General features: G+C 28.0%; 1 protein-coding gene across 1 annotated transcript; it reads right to left on the bottom strand.

Annotated features, from left to right (window-relative positions):
• Positions 1-974: 974 nt before the first annotated feature.
• Positions 975-21,712, bottom strand: LOC145193543 (uncharacterized). The gene is made up of 15 exons (XM_090072581.1): positions 21,389-21,712; positions 19,618-19,936; positions 16,375-16,545; positions 15,810-15,944; positions 13,608-13,703; positions 13,299-13,475; positions 9,739-9,906; positions 9,227-9,321; positions 8,843-8,965; positions 4,660-4,874; positions 3,982-4,173; positions 2,654-3,774; positions 2,409-2,551; positions 2,226-2,289; positions 975-2,141 (listed from the first exon to the last, which is right to left on the bottom strand). Exons 1-15 carry the CDS (start codon positions 21,421-21,423, stop codon positions 1,548-1,550), a joined length of 3,648 nt encoding a protein of 1,215 aa, XP_089928707.1. The 5' UTR covers positions 21,424-21,712; the 3' UTR covers positions 975-1,547.
• Between the last annotated feature and the right edge of the window lie 1,459 nt (positions 21,713-23,171).

The following is a 23,171-nucleotide window of genomic DNA, read 5'->3' as shown; positions in this document are numbered from 1 at the left end:
TTAAGTCAATTTATGTACATTAAGTGATCAGTTTAACTTAAAAAGAAAAAAATCAAAAAAAATTAGAAACGCCAAATGTTTAATATTTTGTTGCACTTCCTTTCACTTGCCGAACTGTTTGAGATTGTTGTGGAACAGAACTGACCGACCTTTTGGCAAATTCAGTCAGGATATTATTCCGTTCTCTTTCGATGACAGACCTAAGGTTGTTTAGGTTGCTAATATTTTTATCTCAAATATTTCAACCCAAAGAGGTGTTCAATTGGATTAAGATCTGAACCTCTTTTATATTTTCTGAGTTTGGAGATCTCAAAGACTCGCAGAAATCGGACGGTAAAACAGTAGAGGTGAATATTACAGTTGGAAGGGTCAATGGATTGAGACCACTCTATCGCATAGAGGGTATGATAGGAGGTAAATACATATATAAATTCCATTCTGGAGAGTTTAAATGACACCTTTTATGGTTTTCCAGCAGGACAATGATTCGATACACGCATCAAAACTCATTAAATTATGGTTTGATGCAACTAAAATCACTGAATCAAAGGCTAATGCTCTCACTACGTATACCATTAATTACTGATCTGTGTGCTTTTGATGATATACTTTTAAAGATGTCTTTAGTTTTGGAGTTGAAAATAGTATATTTTTTCTTTTTGCAATTTTTTCTCTTATATAGCAGTGTCTATGTCTATCTTGAATAGAATAAATGCGTATGCTATACTTTATCTAAATCAATATTTTTTTTGTAATGAAATCAAAATAGTAGGTTATGCACTATAATGTTTTTATAAATTTTGATATGTGTTCCCTGTGGATAGCTTAAATTCGATTTGATATTAAATCCATTTGCTTTGGTATTTTTCTCAATCCTTTTGTTGCTAAGGACTACTGCTGCGATATAACGAACATATGGATATAAAGTACTAAACTCTTTTACATAGCTTTCTATATAAAAAAAAACTTCTATGTAACGAATCAGTTTTCATTTTCCTTCAAGGTTCTTTATATAGAAAGTCTACTGCAGTATAGTAGAGCTCAGTTATTAAAGTCAGTTTATAAAAATGTGACGTCACAAATTTTAAAAATAATTCTTTTACAACTAAACTTTACTTTTATAAAATAAAAAATTCAATTTCAGCATAAGGAAGTCTCATTTAAAGAAACCGACGAAGTAAAAACAAAGTTGCTATCTTTGTTTTACATGTCCATAACCTGTCCATATCTTTTGTCTTATGTCTAGGTTCGTTTATTTTTCCATGTCTTCGTGTCTTATATCGATGACCATGGAAAATTTTAAAATATTGCAAAGATAAAAGTCTTAAAATTAACATTAAAAATGCGCTTTAAGCAAGAATCACTACATGAAGACAAATCTCACGGACACTAAGACAACAACAACAAAAAACAACAGCAAAAAACAACAAAAAAACTCCTAAACTTTCAGCACTTTCATTGACTCAATAATGCAACACGGATTTGAAAAGAACAAAACCATATATACTTTCATTTTATCGTGATCATTTCGTAAACTCATTGGTTTATCAGTACCTGATGGAGTTCTCATCTAACTGCTCGTTAATTTGTAATCTCCATTCTCCAAGACCGCCATTAAAGTTTGGAACAAACCCCATGTTGTTCTCCATTCGAATGTCGCTGACCGAACGAGATTGATGCGAACCTAAATTAAAACTATTCTTTTGCTGACCCATGACTCGTTGAAGGGCAAGTCTATCATGATCGTATCTTGGAGCAGAATTAGCATAAAAGCGCTCATTCAATCCAGGAGGAGGAAGAGAAGTAACACGATCAATATTGCGACTATTAGAACTATGGTGCTGTTGTTGCTGCTGTATCTGCTGCTGCAAAAAAAGTTTTTTTTGAACAGATTGGTATTGATTAAGAGAGGATGCTTGTTGTTGTTGAAGCTGCTGACGCTTTTGTTGACGTGCATACTGCTCTAGTATTTGTTGTTTAGCAAGAAGTTGCTCTCTATTTTGGCGCATATACGGTCCGGTAGGATTAGGAGGCAACTGCAAAGATTCAATACTACGACTTTGAATATATTGGGTGTTGTTAGTATGAAACGGTGCAAAGTTCTTGATCTCATTTTGCAACGGCCAAGGATCAGCAGAAGGCTTTATAAAATGCCAATTATTCTCGTTAATTAATTAATAAGATAAGAATTGAAAAGTCTAGTGATAAAAAAACTAGCAACAAACCTCATAAAACTTTTGCTGTGGCAGATCTTGTCTAGGCGATACCAAAGATGCCGAACTTACTGGCCTAAAGACCCAGCATTTATTAAAAAGTGACATTGAAGAAAAAAAACTGCTTTAAGTTTATAAACTAATGACACTTACAAAAATTTACTATGAGGGAGAAGAAGGAAAAAAAAAAAAGACCTATCTTTCCAACTCTCACTCGTTTGGTAATCTGCAAAAAATCTTGAACCTTCAAGGAGTTTTTGAAAGTCTTGTTGCTTATCGAGCGTAAATTGATTTTCGAATGATTTTTCTGTAGCAATGCGTTCACTTGTGACAACTGGCTATATAAAAAAAGTGCAGACATTTAAATTAAAACTAAGAAAGCAATAATTTTGAATTCCAAACTTTTCGCACAAAAAAAAAAAAAATATTATAAAAATAACCTTCTCTTTTTCTAAAGTAGCATCGGACCACAATGTACTTAGACTGGAGCTTTGCAACCCGATAGGCCAAGAGGTATTAGAATTAAAAGGCTGATAATTCTGCAACGTTCCAGAAAAAATGGATTCATTTTGCAAAAATGTTGCTGAAACTCCATCTGAAGTCGCATAAGTTCGATTTTCACGAATCTCTTCAGGTTGGTTACAGGTTACAGAATACCTAGTGTTTTCTCTCTCAACTTCTGTTCTTGATGCAGCAGTTGTCGGAAAAATTGTTTTAGGGACTCGCTCCCCTATTTTTAAGTTAAATATATCAATTTTATCGTATTCATCCATATTCATTATATTATTAATGTTTGAGGTACTAACAAAAGGAGCAATTTCTTTTGCAGGTAATAAGTTCATCGTGTCATTACTGATTCCTTCCTGTGTAAGAGAACCAGTTGAGGGATCTTGATCAAACCAATCTGGTAAAGGACTTGTTGACTCAATCTGCATAGAAAGGTTTTTATACTCATGAGCACTTTCATTTTCATTTTCATGGTTATCTTGAATATTTGATTTACAATTTGTATGCAATTGAGATGAAACAGTAGAAGTGTTCAGATCTTGTTGAGCTGAACTCAACATATTTGTTGAAGAATTATCACTTGGAATAAATTTTGCAGTCGAAGAACAAGTATTTTTATCTAGTCTTTGGTCCATACCATCACCAGGCGTACGCTCGGTTTTCGGAACACCAGGCAATACTTCACTATAACTACTAGATGCTACATCAGCTGCAACAAACGATTTTCTAATGTACTGAATATCATCAACACTTGGTGTCTTTAAAGTTTCCTGCTCAACCTTTTGTATTTCCACTTCTTTTAAATCAGCACCAGAAAAACTTGCCGACCTTTTATGTGTTAACTTTTTTTTACCTTCAGGAATAACTTTGTTTGTTTTATGTTCATTCTGTAGACTTGTGGAGCTTATAGTACGTTTAAGAATATGCACAGAATGCCGAAGTTTATCACATTTCTCATTAATCGCTAAGCTACTAGAACTTGATCCTGATAAAAAGTTGATAACACCTTGCAATTCTTCGAACGAAGCAACAGAAGGGGAAAGGTCTTTACTGTCTAAATTAATAACAAAATGAACATATTTTATATGATTATTTGGGATTCTTTGTTAAAATCTTAAGGGACATTCAAGGAAACAAATACTACTAAAAAGTCCTATGCACATAAGATGCAAAAACATTTTCTGAAGTCAGTACCGCAAAATGATTTAAACATGGGTAAATTTTTTACAATACAGATCCTACAGAACTCAAAAAAAGGAACCTGTTAAAGTTGGCAAAGGAGGAACATTAAACTTTGTTGAAGTTGAAAACCATGCTAAATCATCCTTTTTTTCTTCTTGAGCCTTTCTTTCTTTTTCCTTTGCTTTTTTTGATTTTTTGGCTTTTCGCTTAAGGCGTGGAGGAGGAATGGGATGTTCATCATCTTGAGACTCTGATAAACTTTCAATATTTTCTAAAGTTTATAATTATCTTAAAAATATTTATAATTATTCAAAATATCTTAAAAATTTTTGGCATTACAAAGAAGGTACAATGTGAAAAACATTTGTTTTTATTTTTAAAATTATTTTGCATTGTTAGAGATGTTGATATTCTTTTTAACATTTTTAAAATGAAAATTTATCAGCTTAAACAATCTTCATATTGCAAAAAAGTAGAGAAAAGTTTGCCTAAAAAATTTTAAATTTAGATGTTTGATAAAAAAAAAAAAACAAAAACAAAAAAAAAAAAACGTAATTACCTTAAAAAGTTTAAAAAATCTAAATAATTTTATTTACATCACAATAAAAATTATACTTGAATAAAAAATCTTTTATAAGTTACACATAAATTTCTTACACTTCACATTATGATAGAAAAAAATGAAATTGAAGTTAATAACTCTTAAAAGAAAATAACAAGCTAAATCTAGCTAGCACTAATTCACTAGAGTATTCACCTGGATATATTTCAATACTGTCTTGTTCTTCTTCATTCCTATATTGCTCTCCCTCAACCTTTAAAAGTGACTTAATTTGGAAGAATTTAGAAGTTGCTTTTGTAAGTTGGATTTTAATGCTCTTTGAAAGAGGAACAGCATCTTTTTTCACTTGGTTTGAAGGTAATTGTCTAAGAATGCATTGACGTATTTGTGCAACAGGTATTGGTTCAATCCTGCAAAATAATAGTGTTGAAAAGAATAAAGTAATATTTTTTTAAACTGAAAATGCTTAATTGGGGATCATTCAACTAAAACTATTTAAAAAAAGCAGTACCAGAAATTTTTACAACACTTGCACCAGTTGATTACATTAACAAGTTAAGGTTTAAAGGGTTAATTTTTTTTATTAGTTCCTGTTATAGATTTTAACATCATAAAAAAAATGAACCCCCCCCCCCCCCAAAAAAAAAAAAAAGAAAAAAAAAAACAAAACAAAACACATATAGTCATTATAAAAGTATATGCAAAGTATATATCCTGAAAACTTATTGAGAAAAAAATCAATTTGATTCAATTTACTTTTCTATTCACAAAGTTATTTAGTACTGGTTCCACATAAAATTCCAAGAATCTAGACTTTTAGGAAGCTCTTAACAATTTGTCATTGAAACAAATTTTTGAAAAATTTTTTTGAGTGAAATTATCACATACATTTGTGATCAATGAGTTATGTATGCACAGCAAAAAATATAATCACTCCTTTTAAATAGACCAACAAACAAATACAAACTTTCTTTACAATTTTACATTTGACTGGGCATAAATTAATGCAGAATGATTATACTGCAGGAATGATTACACTAAAACTCCTAAGTTCTCATCACTAGATGAGGGCTTAGGAGTTTTTTAAAGTTTTAATACCATGAGCAGGGACAGGTACTTATAGATAAAGAAGTTTCTTCATTTAGCCAATAATGCAAAAATTAAAAAATAAGACTCTAGCAGACAAGCTGATAGAAAAATTTTGTCACTGGGGATGTTTTCATAATGATATATCTATAGATGAACCCATGGTTAAATATTTCGGCCATAATTCACCAAAACAATTAATCAGAGGTAAACCTATGAGATTTGGATACAAAAATTGGATGATAATTAGTTCAACTGGATATTTTTATGCATTTGATGTTTATCGGCACTTATGACTACAGATATGACAAAACAAATGAAATTTGTGCATGAAGTGGCATGACAATAGTGTTTGTTATATGTTTTTCAATTATGATGACATTGAACTGCTGACCCAAGTAAAGCGGTGGTGTAGAACTTCAAAATCAAAAGAAAATGTAGTGCAGCCAAAAATTTTGCTACCTACAATTCTGGAATGGGTGGACCCATGATCAGTGCATATCATTGCATAAAAGTTAAAAAGTGGTGGTGGGTTCTATTTATAAGTATATCTCATGTACTGAAAATCATTAAAAAGAGAGTTCCATGGAATCTGAAGAGATCAATGAGAAAGATTGCTCATGACATCTCAAAATTGCAAAACAGTACAATTGATTGATAAGGAAGATTTTAGATTAAAGCCTTAAAAAATACATAAAATACAGCTGCTGATGAATGCTAACAAAACTTTAAGGAAGGAAAGATGTCAGATGCTCTTAAATAGAGCTGCAGGGGACAATTGGGAAGAAATCCTTTTTTCAGATGAAAACTGTTCACAATTCAGTAAACTGACAACCCTCAAAAAGATATGGTTTGGTCTCAAGTGCCCCTTGAATAGGCAAGACAAGTTGAATTAGAAGAGTGGATCCTTCCTTGGACTCAAAAGCAATTTGGCAATAACCACTGGATCTTTCAGCAAGAGTCTGCTCCTACTCACAAAGACCAAATCTAAAGGTGGACATTTTGAACACTTTCTGTGAGGAGTTTCTGGATATATAAAACTTTTAATTTTTTGATTTGTTTTCACTGATGTCTTTTTCTTTTGAAAAATGTTAAAAAAGTGAGCCTCCATTATTTCTTGTCCTCTTGTATAAAAAAAAATAAATATTTTTTTGCAAAATACATTTCTAAATTGTTCTAATCTAATTTTACCTAACACTCTAGTTGAAGTATACAGGTAAAACTAGATTAGAACAATTAATAAATATAAGCATAGGCCAGATTTTAAACAATTAGAAATTCTTGAATTTATTTACTAGCTTAATTGATTGTGCCTCATTTTGACTATGAAATTTTTCATGTCATAGCCATGCGATACTCCTATTGTGTTTTATTATGAGTGTGTAAAATTAAAACAATTTTTTGTCATTTCAAACTTTTCGAACTTCAAACCATGGTTATTAAATTTCAAATTTCGAACCTTGGTTATTAAAAAATCCTTTTAAAGTATAAATGTAATCTCTTTTATTCTTGCAAAATGGAGGACAAATACGTGCAGTAAAGTATGAGAATATTTTGAACATAGAAAGGTAGACAAAAACATCTTTGGTATTTGTACTATTTGTAAAACTAAGATAACTTGGAACTGGAACAACGACTCCATTGTTTGTCCATTTAAGAAGCAATCATCCCAAAGAGTCAAAACAATGTGAAGAAAATCAAGCAAATGCCAAGAAACGAAAAATTTAAGAAAAGTCTGCCAAGCAATCTACAGTGAAGGTAACAGACCTTTGGGCCAAAAAAGCTAGAAAGTTAGAAAGTCTTTGTCAGCTCACTACTCAGCTCAGCTGTGTAAAACACTGAAATTGTTTACTTGCTATTTGTAACTCTATCTGTAATTATGTATTCTGTTTCCTTTAATCCTCTGTATCATTTTTGTTTTTGTCTTTCTCTTACTTTAATTATAGTCCAAGAAAAGCAAGTCATTTAAATTAGTCACGCAATTCATTTTTTGTTTTTGTTTTTTGTACAAGTTTGTATTTTGAATTTGCTGTTTGTTACTAAATATTTTTGAGTTTTAAAGTCACAATTTATAGACTATTATAAATTAAAATTTGAATTCATTTGAAAATTTCATAAACTTGTTCGAAGTTTTAAAAGATAATTTCGCACATCTGAGTTGAATACACTCCAAACTATAATCAGCTAAGGGTTTTTATGTATCCACAGTCTTTTGCTTCAAAAGTTAACTCAAAGTGTAGAGTACAACTTTATCCGTCTAAAATGATATTTTTAAAGTTATTCTGTAGTCACCTTCAACAAACATGTTTATTTCTCTAAAATGATATTGTTAAATTATATTTAACTTTAACCAAAGTGTTTAAATTTAAAAAGAAATAACTTTTTAAATTTTACTCAAAAAAGTTTGACCTATGGCTTCATCTTGCCAACTCAGTAAGCTCATTTGGATGCTCAGCTTTTTCATTAATTATTATAAACTTTTATTTTTGAGAAGTTTTTTCCCCCTTTAGAAATAGACTTTTTATTTTTGTCAAAGTTTCTGAAAAAAACCTCTAAGGTCACAAAAAAAGAAAAAAAAATTTTTTTTTTGAAACCAAACAAGCCTCTAAGAGAAAGATAAAGGAAAGGGAACTGTATGAAGTTAAAAAAAAATTTATGAAATTTTATAAAAAAAGAAATCCTCCTTGATAATATTTTTACTGCTTTTATAGTGATAAACTTCAGTAATTTGATGATGAATTTGTTTGCCACCAACTATAGCAATAGCCATAGTAATGTAAAATATGGCTATTGCTATAGTTGGTGTAAAAAGTGTCTCTTAGTAAGAGCCAGCTAACAAATTAACCAACCCTTTTTTGTTCATGTCTATTTGGTGTCATTTTTTTCATTTTAATGAAAGAATTGTTTACTTTTTTAAACTATTAAATAAGTAACTTAAATTGGAATCATAAATTAATAACTAAAATGAAATTAAAACTAATTGTGATTGCTGTTGGATATTATATTAAAACTAATTGTGATTGCTGTTGGATATATATTATGTTGTAAAATGGGCATTATATATATGTGTGTGCATATATATATATATATATATATATATATATATATATATATATATATATATATATATATATACACACACACACACACACATACAATTTGCTCAATAATTTTCCATTTTAATTATCATTTTCATTATTACTTAAACAATAAAAATATTTTTTAAACAGCATTAATTTTAAAATCTTTTCTGAGTCTTAATCTTGGTTTATTTTTATTTTAATCTTTGTACCTTTTTTTGAGGTAATTTTCCACATTTACAATCACATGATAGGAAACATGCACTGTAGCTATTGCTTCTGATGCACTATCTCTACAGAGTGGTTTAAATAAAGAGCTGTCTTCAACGATACACCTAAATTTGTAAATACAAAAAAAAACCTTTTTGTAGTTAAAAAAAAAAAATAGTTACCTATAAACAAAATTAATATAATGAAGTACTTTTCGTAGAAAAGTATTTCATACAATTATTTGATGCTGCTAACATGTAAAAGAAAAATTTTAATTAAAAAAAAAAGTGTATATATCAAGCACATTTTATAATTTTTTTAGAGTAACAATAATATAATATCATAATATCCAACTTTATAATTAGAATAATACTAAAGAATATTACCATTTTGATGGCACATCAATATGTATTACATGTTGCTCCACATCCATGTAAACAATTTTTTCTGCCTCCAAATTTATTAAAGGTTTTATTTGAACCTAATTTAAAATGAAATATAAAAATTTATTTTGAATGAATTATTTAACTATCAGTTTCTAACTAAAACTTAAGGAAATCAACAAATCTGTTTGATTTGTTTGTCAATAATAATAAAAAAAATCTTTTTAAAACTTTTACCTTTCAAAGAACTGTTTTAAAAATCTAAAAAATTTTCAAAATGGCATCTACTTCACTTTAAAAAATGTTTTTGTGTTAAAGATTTTTTTTTTCTCAACTAATTTTTAAAAACAATTTTCAGAAATTGAAAATCAACATTATAACGCTTAAATGAAAAGCTGGAATTTTTGATCGAATGCATTTAATGATAAGTGGACAAACTTGCGTACCATTCATTTGTGTAAAAATGCAACTTAAATTTTTCTATTTGAGGAATTTATGTTAAAATAAGTACTCACAAGATTATATTTTCCAAAAGCCATCACAACAGCAGTTCTAGAAGCAGCACTAGATACCGGTATACTAGACATAGCAAGAATATGCAGGCAAAATGCATCCACTTGTTCTTTAGTAACTTCAATTGATGCTGACTTAATTGCTGTTAAGACAGCATCTCTAACTGCGCGCTAAACAATTAGATATTAGAACATATTTAGTAATATTCAAAATAGTTGTAAAAGAAGAAGATGATGATGATGATGATGATGATGATGATGATGATGATGATGATGATGATGATGATGATGATGATGATGATGATGATGATGATGATGATGATGGTACAAATTCAGTTAGGTTTTTTCTAGATATGTTTAAAGAAAAAATTTCTGAGCCTTTTTCATCATATTTTAACTCTGAACTTAAGTTTTATCTGCAACTTATAATACTACAAGGTGTTTTAAAAAAATACCCGGAATTTTTAAACTTCCTGGGTTTGAAGAGTCCGATTGTCAGCATTTTTTTGTGTGTGTGTTGGTATACATGCCTCTAAAGTATGATAAAAAGCTCAGCTATATTCATTGTTTACTTTGTCTGTAGTAGTCGCTAAGGTTCGACGTGTTTTTATGAGCTTGGCGATTTTTGCTTGTTTAAAAAATGGAAGAATTGAAGAGTCAAAGAATTTGTATTAAATTTTGCGTAAAAAATGAAATAAAGTGTAACAAAGTGTGTGAAATGTTACAAAAAGCCTATGGTGAGTCTGCTATGAAAAAAACAAGTGTTTACGAGTGGTATAAGCATTTCCAAGATGGCCGCGAAGACGTTGAAGATGACAAACGCTCTGGTCAACCCAGCACATCAATAATCGATGAAAACGTGAAAAAAGTGGAAAAAATGGTTATGAATGATCACCAAATCCCAATAAGAGAAGTTGCTGATGAAGTTGGCATATCAATTGGCTCCTGTCATAACATTTTTTCAAATGTTTTGGGCACGAAACGAGTGGCAGCAAAATTCATTCCAAAACTGCTGAATTTCGACCAAAAAAACAATCGCATGAACATCGCTCAGGAGCTACTAAATGATGTCAATGACAATCCAAGTTTGCTTGAAAGGGTCATAACTGGTGATGAAACATGGGTGTACGTTTATGACGTCAAAACCAAAGAACAATCGTCACAATGGAAGCACCCTGATTCACCAAGACCGAAAAAAGCATGTCAAGTTCAATCAAATGTTAAAGTTTTGCTTACTGTTTTCTTCAATTATAATGGTGTAGTTCATCATGAGTTCTTACCACAAGGTGGTACAGTTAATAAGGAGTATTACCTTGAAATTATGCAACGTTTACATGAAGCAATCCGAAAAAAACGCCCTGATTTATGGCAAAACAATTCATGGCTTTTACACCACGATAATGCACCTGCTCACTCGTCGTTGCTTGTTCATAATTTTTTGGCCAAAAATAATACCGTGGTCATGCCCCAACCTCCATATTCACCAGATATGGCTCCGTGTGACTTTTTCTTATTCCCAAAAATGAAGAAAAACTTAAAAGGCTGTCGTTTCACAAGCATAAATGACATTAAAAGCGCATCGCTGAGTGAACTAAAGGCTATCCCAAAGATCCAGTTTGAGAAGTGCTTCAAGGATTGGCAGAAACGCTGGCACAAGTCCATAGTATTTAATGGGGACTACTTTGAAGGAGACAACATTAATTTAGACGAATAAATAAATACTTTTTCGAAAAAACGAAAATTCCAGGTATTTTTTGAACACACCTCATACATGTAAAAGGAAAAACTTTCTTCAAAAAATATATCTTTTAAAAGTTGACTGGTTAAGATAAAAGATATCAAGAACTGTGAAGTTCTAGGTCTTCTTAATTTGTAAGCTTTCTGATTAGAAACCATACAGCCTGTGCAAGCTAGTTTACAACTGATCTTCTATTGTAGAATAAACTTGAATAAAAAATTTGAATTTTTCTGTAATAAGAATCAGCTGAAGCCCATAGGTTTTGGAGTATAAAGAACTTTGAATAAGAGAAACTTTAAAAGTTCTTTTAAAAACTTTTCAGAATATCTTCGTAAAGGTTTTATGAAGCTTGGCTTTTTTGAACAAATTCATTACTATTATACTCTATAACCAATATTGACTATTAACAAAGAGAATGGATCCAAAATCATAAAAAATAAAGGTATTTATCATTATGATAGATTTAAGTCAATAATGGGTAAAAAATCAATAGTGGATTTTTTAAGACATCATCACCAGATGTTGTCACAGCTTGTTGCATTAATTAGGGGGTAGAGATTATTTTGAAGTAAAAAATCAAGCTGCTTGCCACAAAAAAAATTGAATCATCTCAGGTGAATTAAGTAACTGTGATGTCAAATCTCTGAACCCCTTAAATTTCATTTTTGATAAACCTTGGCAAATTGCTTTATGATAGGAAAGTATCTTTATTGTCTCTTTAAAACAAGGAGAAAAAGTTAAGTAGACTTGCTGGAAACCAGTCTTTTTATGATTTTTTTGCAGCTGTAATCATGTTATTAGATGTTTATTCTTTCTTATTCTTAAAATAATCCATGATGAACCAGGCCATGTCTTTGAAGAAAATAAGATTTAATTGCTTTAGTGCTTCTGCAAAAAATATGATCACCATGTTCTAAAAGCTTGTTTTTTAACAACTTGATGGAGTTGTTAAAAAGTTGTAACATTTTATAATGGATCTTAGTTGTAACATTTTATAATGGATCTTTTTTAGTGTGCAAAAATCATAATTGCCATCTTTTTTCTAACCAAACACAAACCTTTTTAAAACTATGCAGCCACTTTTATTTCCGATTCAAGTCTATGAATTGAGCAAGGCGTTCAAAATTTTTAATCTTCCAGCAAATAGTAAACTAAAATGTTCATTAAGTGGACATTTCAGTTTTATATGTTATTGGTTTGTAAATGTGTGGTTGCTGTTATGTTATCCAGAGTCAAACCATTTGTTTATTTGTTTAAGAATGAGAAGAATGTTTCTAAATATTAGTTTCAAAAAAACATAAAGTAACTGATCTATTTTATAAAGGTTAATTTTATTGGTTTTTATACTGATTTACAATGATTTTAGTAGCAACTTTTAATCATATAGTTCTTAATTTATATTCTTCATGTATATACAAGTGAATTACGTAATATGAATCAAAAATATATTTTGTTTAAGGATTTATCTTTTGTGACTCAATTTTATTTTTACCAACAAAATGATGTAAAAAGGTTAGTGAGAGATTAGTAAAATAATTTTTCAGGACAATTATGGTGTCACTATTGGTGAAAGATTAATATTCTGCAAAGTATTACAATTTATTTTTCAAACAATTTTTTACCAAAAGTTTAAATTCATTTAAGAATACCTTCAATAATTTGTCAAAAATTTAGAAGAATATATTTTTGAATCAACATGCTATAAATATAAAATGCAGAAGTAAACTGTTTTCTTGTAGTCATAAAATGATTTAAATAAATCCACTAAGTTTTCATTTGTGGAGATTTTAAAAACCATAAAGTAAAATTGAAAACAAAAAATTACCATTTTAAATGTTGAATTTTCAAAAGCTTTGCCAGGATTAGCCTTATCATAATAATGACCATTCAAACAGAGTGCTATTCTTGGTAACTCCCTTTGTAACATAACTTCAATCTCTTCTTTTACAGCTGGTATTCTGTGAGAAGAAGCTGCTATTATATCAGTTGGACTACAGCAATCCTATATCATAACATACAATGAGCCTGTTTATAGTAAATGTCAAGAAAAAGATAATTATCTATTCAAGAAATAAAATAAGTTCATAAAAAAAACTTTAAAAAATTAATCAAGGACTTTTATAAAAAAAGATACCTGAAGCACTTTATTTAATTCCTCAGAATCAATAGAAAAAGAAACAGGAATATCAACTTCACAAACACCATGTTTAAACAATCTGTCAACATATTGCTAGAATAAAATCATATATATATAAACACACAAACATATATATATAAAAACATACATACATATATACATACATGCATGCATGCATGCATGCATGTATGTATGTATGTATGTATGTATGTATGTATGTATGTATGTATGTATGTATGTATGTATGTATGTATGTATGTATGTATGTATGTATGTATGTATGTATGTATGTATGTATGTATGTTCTACAATGCTGTAAACTTTGTTATGTACTTTGTATAAAACAGTGTAGTTCCCAGGATTTTTCAGCGCATTTTGCAAACTTTTAACAAATAAGAAATAGATGAAAAATAACATTTATTTTTTGAAAATACACTAACATAGCTCACGATTTTGATTTCAAACTCAATTGTTTCCTTTTACTATGTTAGTGAAGACTATATTAATCAGAACTTTTTAATTGACACAAACTTCAATCTGGCGGTCAACTTTCTTAGCAGTGAAAACATCATTATTTGATTTGTAATTTAAGATCATTTCACGAAATTTCTGTCAATTAATTAATAGTTCTTGTAGTTTTTAATGGAAATTTCGAGCTACTTAATTGATTTATATAAGCTATAATGGACCTTTTGATCAAATTACTTGAAGTCACAAATTAGTTGAATTTATTATTCCAAGGAATTTCAATATTACAATTTAATTGATACTGTTAATTGTTGCATTCAGTTAATTTTACGAATGCACGTAATTGTAATCATTAATTGTTACATTTGCAAAAACTTTGTAAGTCTTTCTTCTAGCTAAAATTAATATAAAACTTAGCTTTCAAGTGAAAAACAGTTCTATCCATCTACTTGTAAAAAAACATTTTACACAAATTTATAATTCTTACACATAAAAAAAAAACAAAAAACATCAATTGGGAGTATAATTAATATTTTTTGAGCATTTTAAACTTGAAATATTTACTTTCACAAATTTAGAAAAATGTTATCTCAACCAATTTACCACTATAGTCTTCATATGTAAAGAGCATACAGGAAAAAAAGGCTGAGTCACATTTTATGATTTTTGAGTTATAGCCCTTTTCTTACCCTTGCCTATTAGATAAGCTAGCAAAGTTTATTTTAAAAGATATTTTTAAAACAGTGTGGTCTATAAAAAATCAGTTGAGAAATATCTCAATCCAGTGAAAAAAACAGCAGGATACATTGCTAACTAGGAAAAACACATTGAGTCACAAATTCAGCTGTCGCAATTCTTTAGCCTAACACTAATGGACATATACAAAATTACCTAATCTTTGTAAAATCAGAACTTTAATTTTGGTTAAGAGTCCTGATTTTGCAAATATTTTTCAAGAGGTTAATTTGGCAGACAAATGCTAGATTTTTGAAATTATTTAACTATTAAAACAAGTCTTAAAAATATGTAAATGCTATATATAAGTAAATACACATGAATTAACATTAAAGCAAAAGTCATTGCAACTAATACTTAGGAAAATTAGCTCTTACCTTCAAAATAAATTCTATGGAAAAACAAAAGTTTAATAACAGTTTTAAACGGTTAAAACTGCCATATAGCTTTTAATTGCTGGTGAATTGTGTATTTTTGTGCAATATCCAGTAAAACATTTCTTTCAGTTAAGTATTCAATATCTTCTTGGTTTTAAACTTAAAAAATAATATATCTCAAAAATGAAAATTGTCACCCTGCCTTTTTTTCCTGTAGATTTTTCACATCAGGATGCATTAATTTTTAAACATTTTTTTAAAAAGAATTTTGGCCCTATAAAAAATGTTCATAAAATATATCATAAAAAAATAAATTTTGCAATGTTTCAAAGCACTTTACTGGGTCTAGATGGTTGAAAAGTGAAGTTTTACATCTTATCTAAAAATTTATATGGCTTGTGTTGCTAGTCTACAGATCATAGAAGTTGCATCTATACTTTGGACAAGGACCAAAGTACCAATTCCAGCAACAAAGCATATAACAGCACAAATAAATATATCATGGAGCAACAAACAAACAAATGCATTCACACATGATAAACCAATTGTATGATATATTGTGATAAATATATTATTACATGAAAGTCAAACTAATTCAAAAAAAACCTATGTTAAGAACCTGAATGAGTGAGTTTATTCTAAGATTAAGCTTCTTTCGACAGGACTCTGATACATCTTCTCCATGCTGCCATGATAGTATCTGGCCTATTTCTTCATTTGTTAAGCCAAAACCTTGTCTCAATGATTTATTTGCCTAACAAGATTTAAAATACAAAAAAAAATTATTTCTCAAAACATGTATATATGTAAAAATATATCAGTTTGTACCAATCACTAAACATCAGATCATAATTCATACTAACAATTGTAATCAATCATAAATAGAATTTGCCTCAAAAATAAATGTGAATATGAGAAGATATGTTAATTTTCATTACTTTAATTGGAAGAAATAACTAAGAACAATTAACAACATATAAAAAATTGATCATGATATGCATATAAACATCAGTTTTTTGGTATCTAGACTCATTAATCACTGAATCTTTTTTTAAAAACATAAAAGTTATCAAAAAATACATTTAATAAAAATTTAAAAAACACCATATTCAATTTAAGACATCAACAAGACAAACAAAAACTGTATAAATTTTGAAATATTATTTCTACATTTTATATTTTACCTCTGACACAGTTGTCCAAACTCTTAATATATGTTGATGTTCATATGTTAGAGTAGGATTGTGAAAGTCTTCTTGGAAATCAGAAAACAAGAGTGGTTTGAGAACCTCTGCAACTGTCTGGTGATAGCAATACAATTCTTTAGCAACACGCAAAGCAACATCTGCATACTCCTTTCAAAAGAATTTTTTTTTAATTATATGACTTTTATACAAAATTACAATTCAAATATATATTTAAATACTAAAAATTATTTAAATACTAAAAATTATTTAAATACTAAAAATTATTTAAATAATAGATTGTGATTAACCATGTTACCAGAACTGTACTAAATTTTAGGATTTCAAAAATCAGATTGCCCTATTTGTTTAACATGAACCCAACATTTTTTTACAAATTTTAACCAGGGATGCAAAATTTGATTGATTTTTTGGGACTCTGGGACTCTGGACTCCGAGCTCAAAAATCATGGACTCCTTGTACTCTGACTCCGGAGTTTTTTTTCTTCTTTCTTAAATTAAATGAGGGTTTTTATTATCTGGAGTTTTTATGTTTAAATGCCAGAAAAGTGATAGGGTACCAATAATATTTTTATTATGAATAATATATATATATTTTAGGTGCCCTATGAAGTCTATTCGGTCTTATTGCAGAGCACTGCGGAAAAGCAATTAACAGAAATTTTTTCCTCCTTCCTAACCAATGTCGCAAAACTTGCCCAAAGGTGGGTTTGGACCACGGATCCCTTACTTTTTAGGAAAAAAAAAACAGTTTTTTTTCTTAATAAATTAGTTACAAGTTTTTTATAATTACAGTTTCACACTACTTAACAGTTTTAAACAGTGCTTAAACAAAGCACAAATTCTATCAATAATTATTTTTAAAGAACTTTACTTTGATAAAATATTTGTTTACTGCTCATAAACTAGTTCATCATTTCTAATCGACATTCTTTCTATTATAAATTTAAAACGTTAATAATAACGGAATTACTTATGCAAAAAAAAAAACAACTTCTACACAAAAATATCATTTATTCTTAAATTTGGTACATATTGAAAAAAATTTGAACAAACAAATTCTCAAACATATTATCACCTACAGGTCTAGCCAGGGGGCAATTTTATGAGTAAAACCAGGAGGGTGAGTCCTTCAAATGTGACAAATGTCTTATAAAAAATATTGAACTGTAAGTCAAATGTTAACTCCCTCTCTTTTTAGGCGAGGGAGCAACAACCCCCTTTCCATACAACCCATGAAATCGCCCTTGGTCTAGACAATTGATGACGAGGAAATACTTTAATAAACAGTTAATCATAGGTACTTTCTTAATGGGATAAAAAAAATTCTTTTCAAACTATAAGTAAACAAAAATCGTTACATATAAAATAAACATTAAGGGTTTCATTATAAGTTTTATATTTAAGAAATATAAAACTTATAATGAAATATGATGAAAAGTTTAAACTTAAAACACTTTATTTTCTATAACTAATTTAAAAAAAAAATTATTAAACAAACTGTTTCTCTAACAAAAAAACTATAAGATCACAATTGCGGTTAAATACTTTTACTTTATATTTTCTGAATAAACGTCACATAAACAATATCAAAAGATAATTTAAATATTCTAAACAAGAAAAGTTTTGGTTTAACGTAAAACTACTGAACGAGTAGGAAAATGGACAATTTGCACGTAAAATGGGAGCTGCGTAACGCATCTTAACAAGGCGTAACATTTGAACCGATACTCAATCTGGCCAACTAAATAAAATCGGCAAAGAAGGAGGTTAGTTTCCCGGTAAGATGCTCATTTTAGTGCTTTATGACAAGATTATCAGGTCTTTTTTAAGCATATTAATAACCAAAAAAAAAGAGTTCCAGAACCCTAAAATTTTTATGGACTCCTAAGACTCCAGGGTAAAATAGTGACTACATGGACTCCAACTCCGGACTTCGCATCCCTGATTTAAACATACTGCTCATACCATCTTCTTCCAGAAAGTAAGAAAATAGTGTTTATTTGTTTTTCACAAGTTCTACATACTAAATGCTTTTCAATTAAAGGTAACTGTTAAGATAATAGCCTTCTATGAATAAATTTTATATCATTTCATAATCCAATTAAAAATTGGGAACAAGATTACTTATGTTTATATTCAAGTTCATGACCAATAACAAAAATACAACTTCAAATTTATTAGTTACAGTAAACTTGTATAATAATAATAATAATAATAATAATAATAATAATAATAATAATAATAATAATAATAATAATAATAATAATAATAATAATAATAATAATAATAATAATAATAATAATAATAATAATCATACTAATAATAATAATAACAATAATAATAATAATAACAATAATAATAATAATAATAATAATAATAATAATAATAATAATAATAATAATAATAATAATAATAATAATAACAATAATAATAATAATAATAATAATAATAATAATAATAATAATGATAATAACAATAATAATAACAATAATAATAATAATGATAATAATAATAACAATAACAATAATAATAATAATAACAATAATAATAATAATAATAATGATAATAATAATAACAATAATAATAATAATAATAACAATAATAATAATAATAATAACAATAATAATAATAATAATAATAATAATAATAATAATAATAATAATAATAATAATAATAACAACTACAATTATAACAATAATAACAATAATAACAATAATAACAATAATAACAATAACAACAACAACAGCAACAACAATAATAACAACAATAATAATAAAAATAAACAATAGGGTTAAAAATGATGCTTTGAGTATTTATAAAGCATGCAAAGTTAAAGATTTAAAATCTTTTTTAAAATTAAATTCAAACCTCACCTCTTCTTCTAATCAAGTGAAAAAAACTGACAATTGCTTAAACCTGTTTGAAATATTTTTCAAACAAGCTCAAAATTTTTTTTTTTTTTTTTTCTAAAGCTAATTTATTTAAAGAAATTAAATCTACAAAACTGTTATATATTACTTCACATTACAGCGGATTTAAATTTTATAACTATTTTCTTTTTATTTCTAAAAGTAAAAAATAATTTAAGCTTTATCATATTTATTAAAATTTTTATTTCAAGTTTTCTATAATAACAATAAAGTAGTAATAAACAAGCCTAATTTAAAATTGATTTAAAGCAACATTTTTTTATTCTATGCTAAAATAAGTTAAATCTACCTCATCTTCTACAGCACAGTTTTTGTCATACTTCTTCATATGGTTATCTGTTAATATTTCTAACAATTTTTCTTTACAATCCAACAGTGCTTTTTGATAACCTTCAAATGCATTTAATGTTTGCAATGTTTGAAAACATGTTTTTACAACTTTTTTATTAGAATCATGGTTGGGGAAGATTTCCTGGAATTTTTCTTCAATTATTGTTCCAACGCTAGCATAAAGTTTGCTGCCTGCAGCAAAACTAGTAGAAAGACAATTGAGATAGGAACCAACAGCTTCCTCCAGATCAATGATAGAATCACTTTCAAGCATATTTCTAATAAAATATCAAACGGAAGTAGTATCAAATTTCTTATATACAAATTGTATCTTAAATTTGCTTAAATATTTCATAAAAGATCCATAAAAATATCATTTTAGTCACATCATTTTGATTTGTGCATATGTATACATACATAAATACATACATACATACATACATACATACATACATACATACATACATACATACATACATACATACATACATACATACATATACACATACACACATGCACATACATACACACACATACACACACACACATACATACACACTTACATACATACCCAAATGAAATGTGTGTTGTTTGTGAGTATCTCTAATCATTTTTCAGGAAGAATATCTCTTCCTGAAGTGTTTTACTTTTATTTATTTTTTTAAATTTTTTTTAATGGAAGAAAATCCCTTCCTCTTCTCCCCCCCCCCCTCCCCCTCCCCCTTTAGTATTTATACTTTTAACCAAATGTTTTAGAAATATATAGAAAAAGTTTTTTAATCACAAGTGTTAGATTAGATAAAATAAGTAACTTAACTAAAAAAGTAAGTTATAACATATTTAGTCAGTTATTAATGCTTCGTTTAGTGAAGCATTAAAAACCTAACATTTAAGCTATTTTTACAAACTGCAGCTGATCGAAACAATTTAATATTTGGCTTTATATCATAAAAAATTTTTTAAAAATTTAATTTAGAACCATTCAAAAGAAAATTGTAATCTGAGGATTCTTAAAATATAAATTAACTATAGACTAAAAAAACCTAAAAAATTGGGAAAAACATTAAGTCTAAAACACAAAATACGTCTAAGTATTAAATGCTACATAATTGATAGTAAAAATCTAATGGCATAAAGATTTTGAGTATTTATTATTATATTATTAAAGTTAAACGTCCAATATATTGTAATTGTGGGACAAGCAAAAGAATATACATAGTTGTATAAAAAAAAAGTATAAATACTTTTGTAATTTGTTTTCTAATGAAAAAGAAATATGATCAATTTTAACATATAATGACTGTTTTCTTTCAAAAAAAATCTGTCAAATAAAATTAAAATGTGTGTAAATTACTTTGGAAAGTCATTAATGGTTTAAAAAACTATATTAACTAAGAAAAAAACTTATAAAATATTCTCAACCTTCGAATCTATCAATTTATGAGTTTTATTTATAAGGGAACTTAAGAAATTTTAGCTAAATTGTACACATGATAAAGCTTGGTTTCAGTATATTTAAAAAAACACACACACATTCATATACTCAAATAGCACAATTACAAAAACAGTAATAATTATCAAACGTAAACAAAAACCAAGTATAGTTCAGCTATACAAATTCAAGATGAAGCTCCTTCTTAAAAATTGCTCTAGCATTTAAAATATATTTAATAACACTTATCTATAGATAACTGGCTATATTTAACAAGAAAACATTAAAGTAAACATACCTTTTTATTGTAAGCTTCTTTTTTGTTCTCAGCATCAAAGGCACTTTCTAATTTCACCTCAAACATCTCCTTGTTGCTAATTAGTACATAATTTTTCAGCATTAATGTAAATATCTGAAATAAAAATAGACCTTTCTATAATCAATTTCATCTTTATATTTACATATAGAAATTTATTTCCATAATCTTGCTCTATTTTTGTTTATTTAGTCCTTTGTTTTACTTTAAAAGTATTAAACATTTTTTGCATGTTTGTGATAGAATTAGCAGCAGCATGCAAAATGTATGCAAGAGTATTTATTTGTGTTTATCATACTTAGTTATAATGCGCGGTAATTAGAATTAGGGCGGAACTTTAGCAAACGTTTTTCCCCTAAAGTGAAAAGAACGGTTTCATAGTAGTTCCTAACCGGATAACAACTAGGAAAAGTTACTGAATAACCCTCGAGTTGGTGATTTAGTCTCACAATATAAAAAAGCTTTGTATTTCTACTGATTTTTTAAAGATAAAGCCTTAGTTATTTATTCCACCTCCTCTTTCCTACTCTTTTCACTCTTTAAACAGCGGTTGATTAACAAACATTTAATAAATATTATAAAAAATAGTTTAGATATTGTATATATTTTATAAACAAATAATTTTATAATACAAACAGTTACAAAAAATAATTTAAATTGTCTAAATAAAAAACAAAGTTGTACAATCCTAAAATTCCATTAAGTCGAGCTTATGCAGCATATTTCTATATTTCCTTTCAGAAGTAAAGCATTTTCAAAAAAGAGATTCCTAAGTAATCTTGAGATTTTCCACGTGCAAATTATTGTGTATTTCCGAAATCATTTTAAAATATATTATTACAATGATCTAAAGATAATCCAACTCTCAAATAGTTTCCATGAAAAAAAACATGTTGTGTGTGATATTTTTGGTAAATAGATCTATGAAAAACTGATTGTTTCCAGTCTGCAAAGTATGTTAAAAAGTTTCCAGTAACAGCGTTAATCTCTTATCTTCTTCAGAAGCAAAAAGTTTAAGAAAATACATGTTCAGCTAAGTTACTAATATTTAAACAATCAAAAAATGAAAATAAAACTTTTGGCGATAATTATAGCATTTATTAGAAAAATAAGTTAGTAAAGTTGTGCTAATAATAAAATGTGACAAAAACTTTGTCTTTGGGTTGTAAGTGTTATATTACAAGCGCTAAAAGTTATGGAAAAACAGCTATATTCACAAAAAGTTTTTGTTTTGTTAACACTGCCTGCGGAAGTTTCTTATTTATAGATATAAAACAGACGAGTATTTTATACAGTCAGAAATAGAACAATATCGGCATCACAACTATACAAAGAAAGTTAAAACTATTCATGTTGCAGATCTCTTTCTCGAATAGGTCTCAAATATAGTCCCCATCATGTTTTCCAGTATATACTGGTAAAATTGCTCGCTTTGCTTCTTTGAGTTAGCCCCATCTTCTTCTTAATTTATTATGGGGAAAATTAAGGATATGAACTTTAATAGACATTCTATATCTCATTTAAATGTAACTCTTTCAGTTGATAGTTTGAACCAACTGCTCGCAGTTTTCATACTTTTAAAAAGTTTTTTTTGCCCAAAAGGCCATGAACGAGTGTAACAAAACTGTTCAAAGTCGCTTTCTCTGTTCTCTTCAGCTTCTTAGTGAATTCGTAACGCTCATTGATCATTTTTAATTGTTATCTGTACGATACCAGAACTGACCTTTGCTTCCAGGGATCATGTCAGTATTTGAAAGCTACCAAC

Source organism: Hydra viridissima, unplaced genomic scaffold, assembly GCF_058129835.1.
Source record: "Hydra viridissima isolate aposymbiotic clone 2 unplaced genomic scaffold, HvirCarnegie_v1 scaffold_15, whole genome shotgun sequence".
In the NCBI taxonomy this organism is placed as follows: Eukaryota; Metazoa; Cnidaria; class Hydrozoa; order Anthoathecata; family Hydridae; genus Hydra; species Hydra viridissima.
Note: the sequence above shows the minus strand (reverse complement) of the source record. Positions and strands in the feature narration are given on the sequence as shown.

Coding starts and splice junctions, on each gene's coding strand:
- LOC145193543 (XM_090072581.1), bottom strand. CDS start 21,423: ATGCTGAGAACAAAAAAGAAGCTTACAATAAAAAG. Junction 4,875..8,842: donor GAAAATTACCTCAAAAAAAG/GTACAAAGATTA, acceptor ATTATTTTGCAG/GATTGAACCAATACCTGTTG. Junction 2,290..2,408: donor AGTGAGAGTTGGAAAGATAG/GTCTTTTTTTTT, acceptor CTGGGTCTTTAG/GCCAGTAAGTTCGGCATCTT.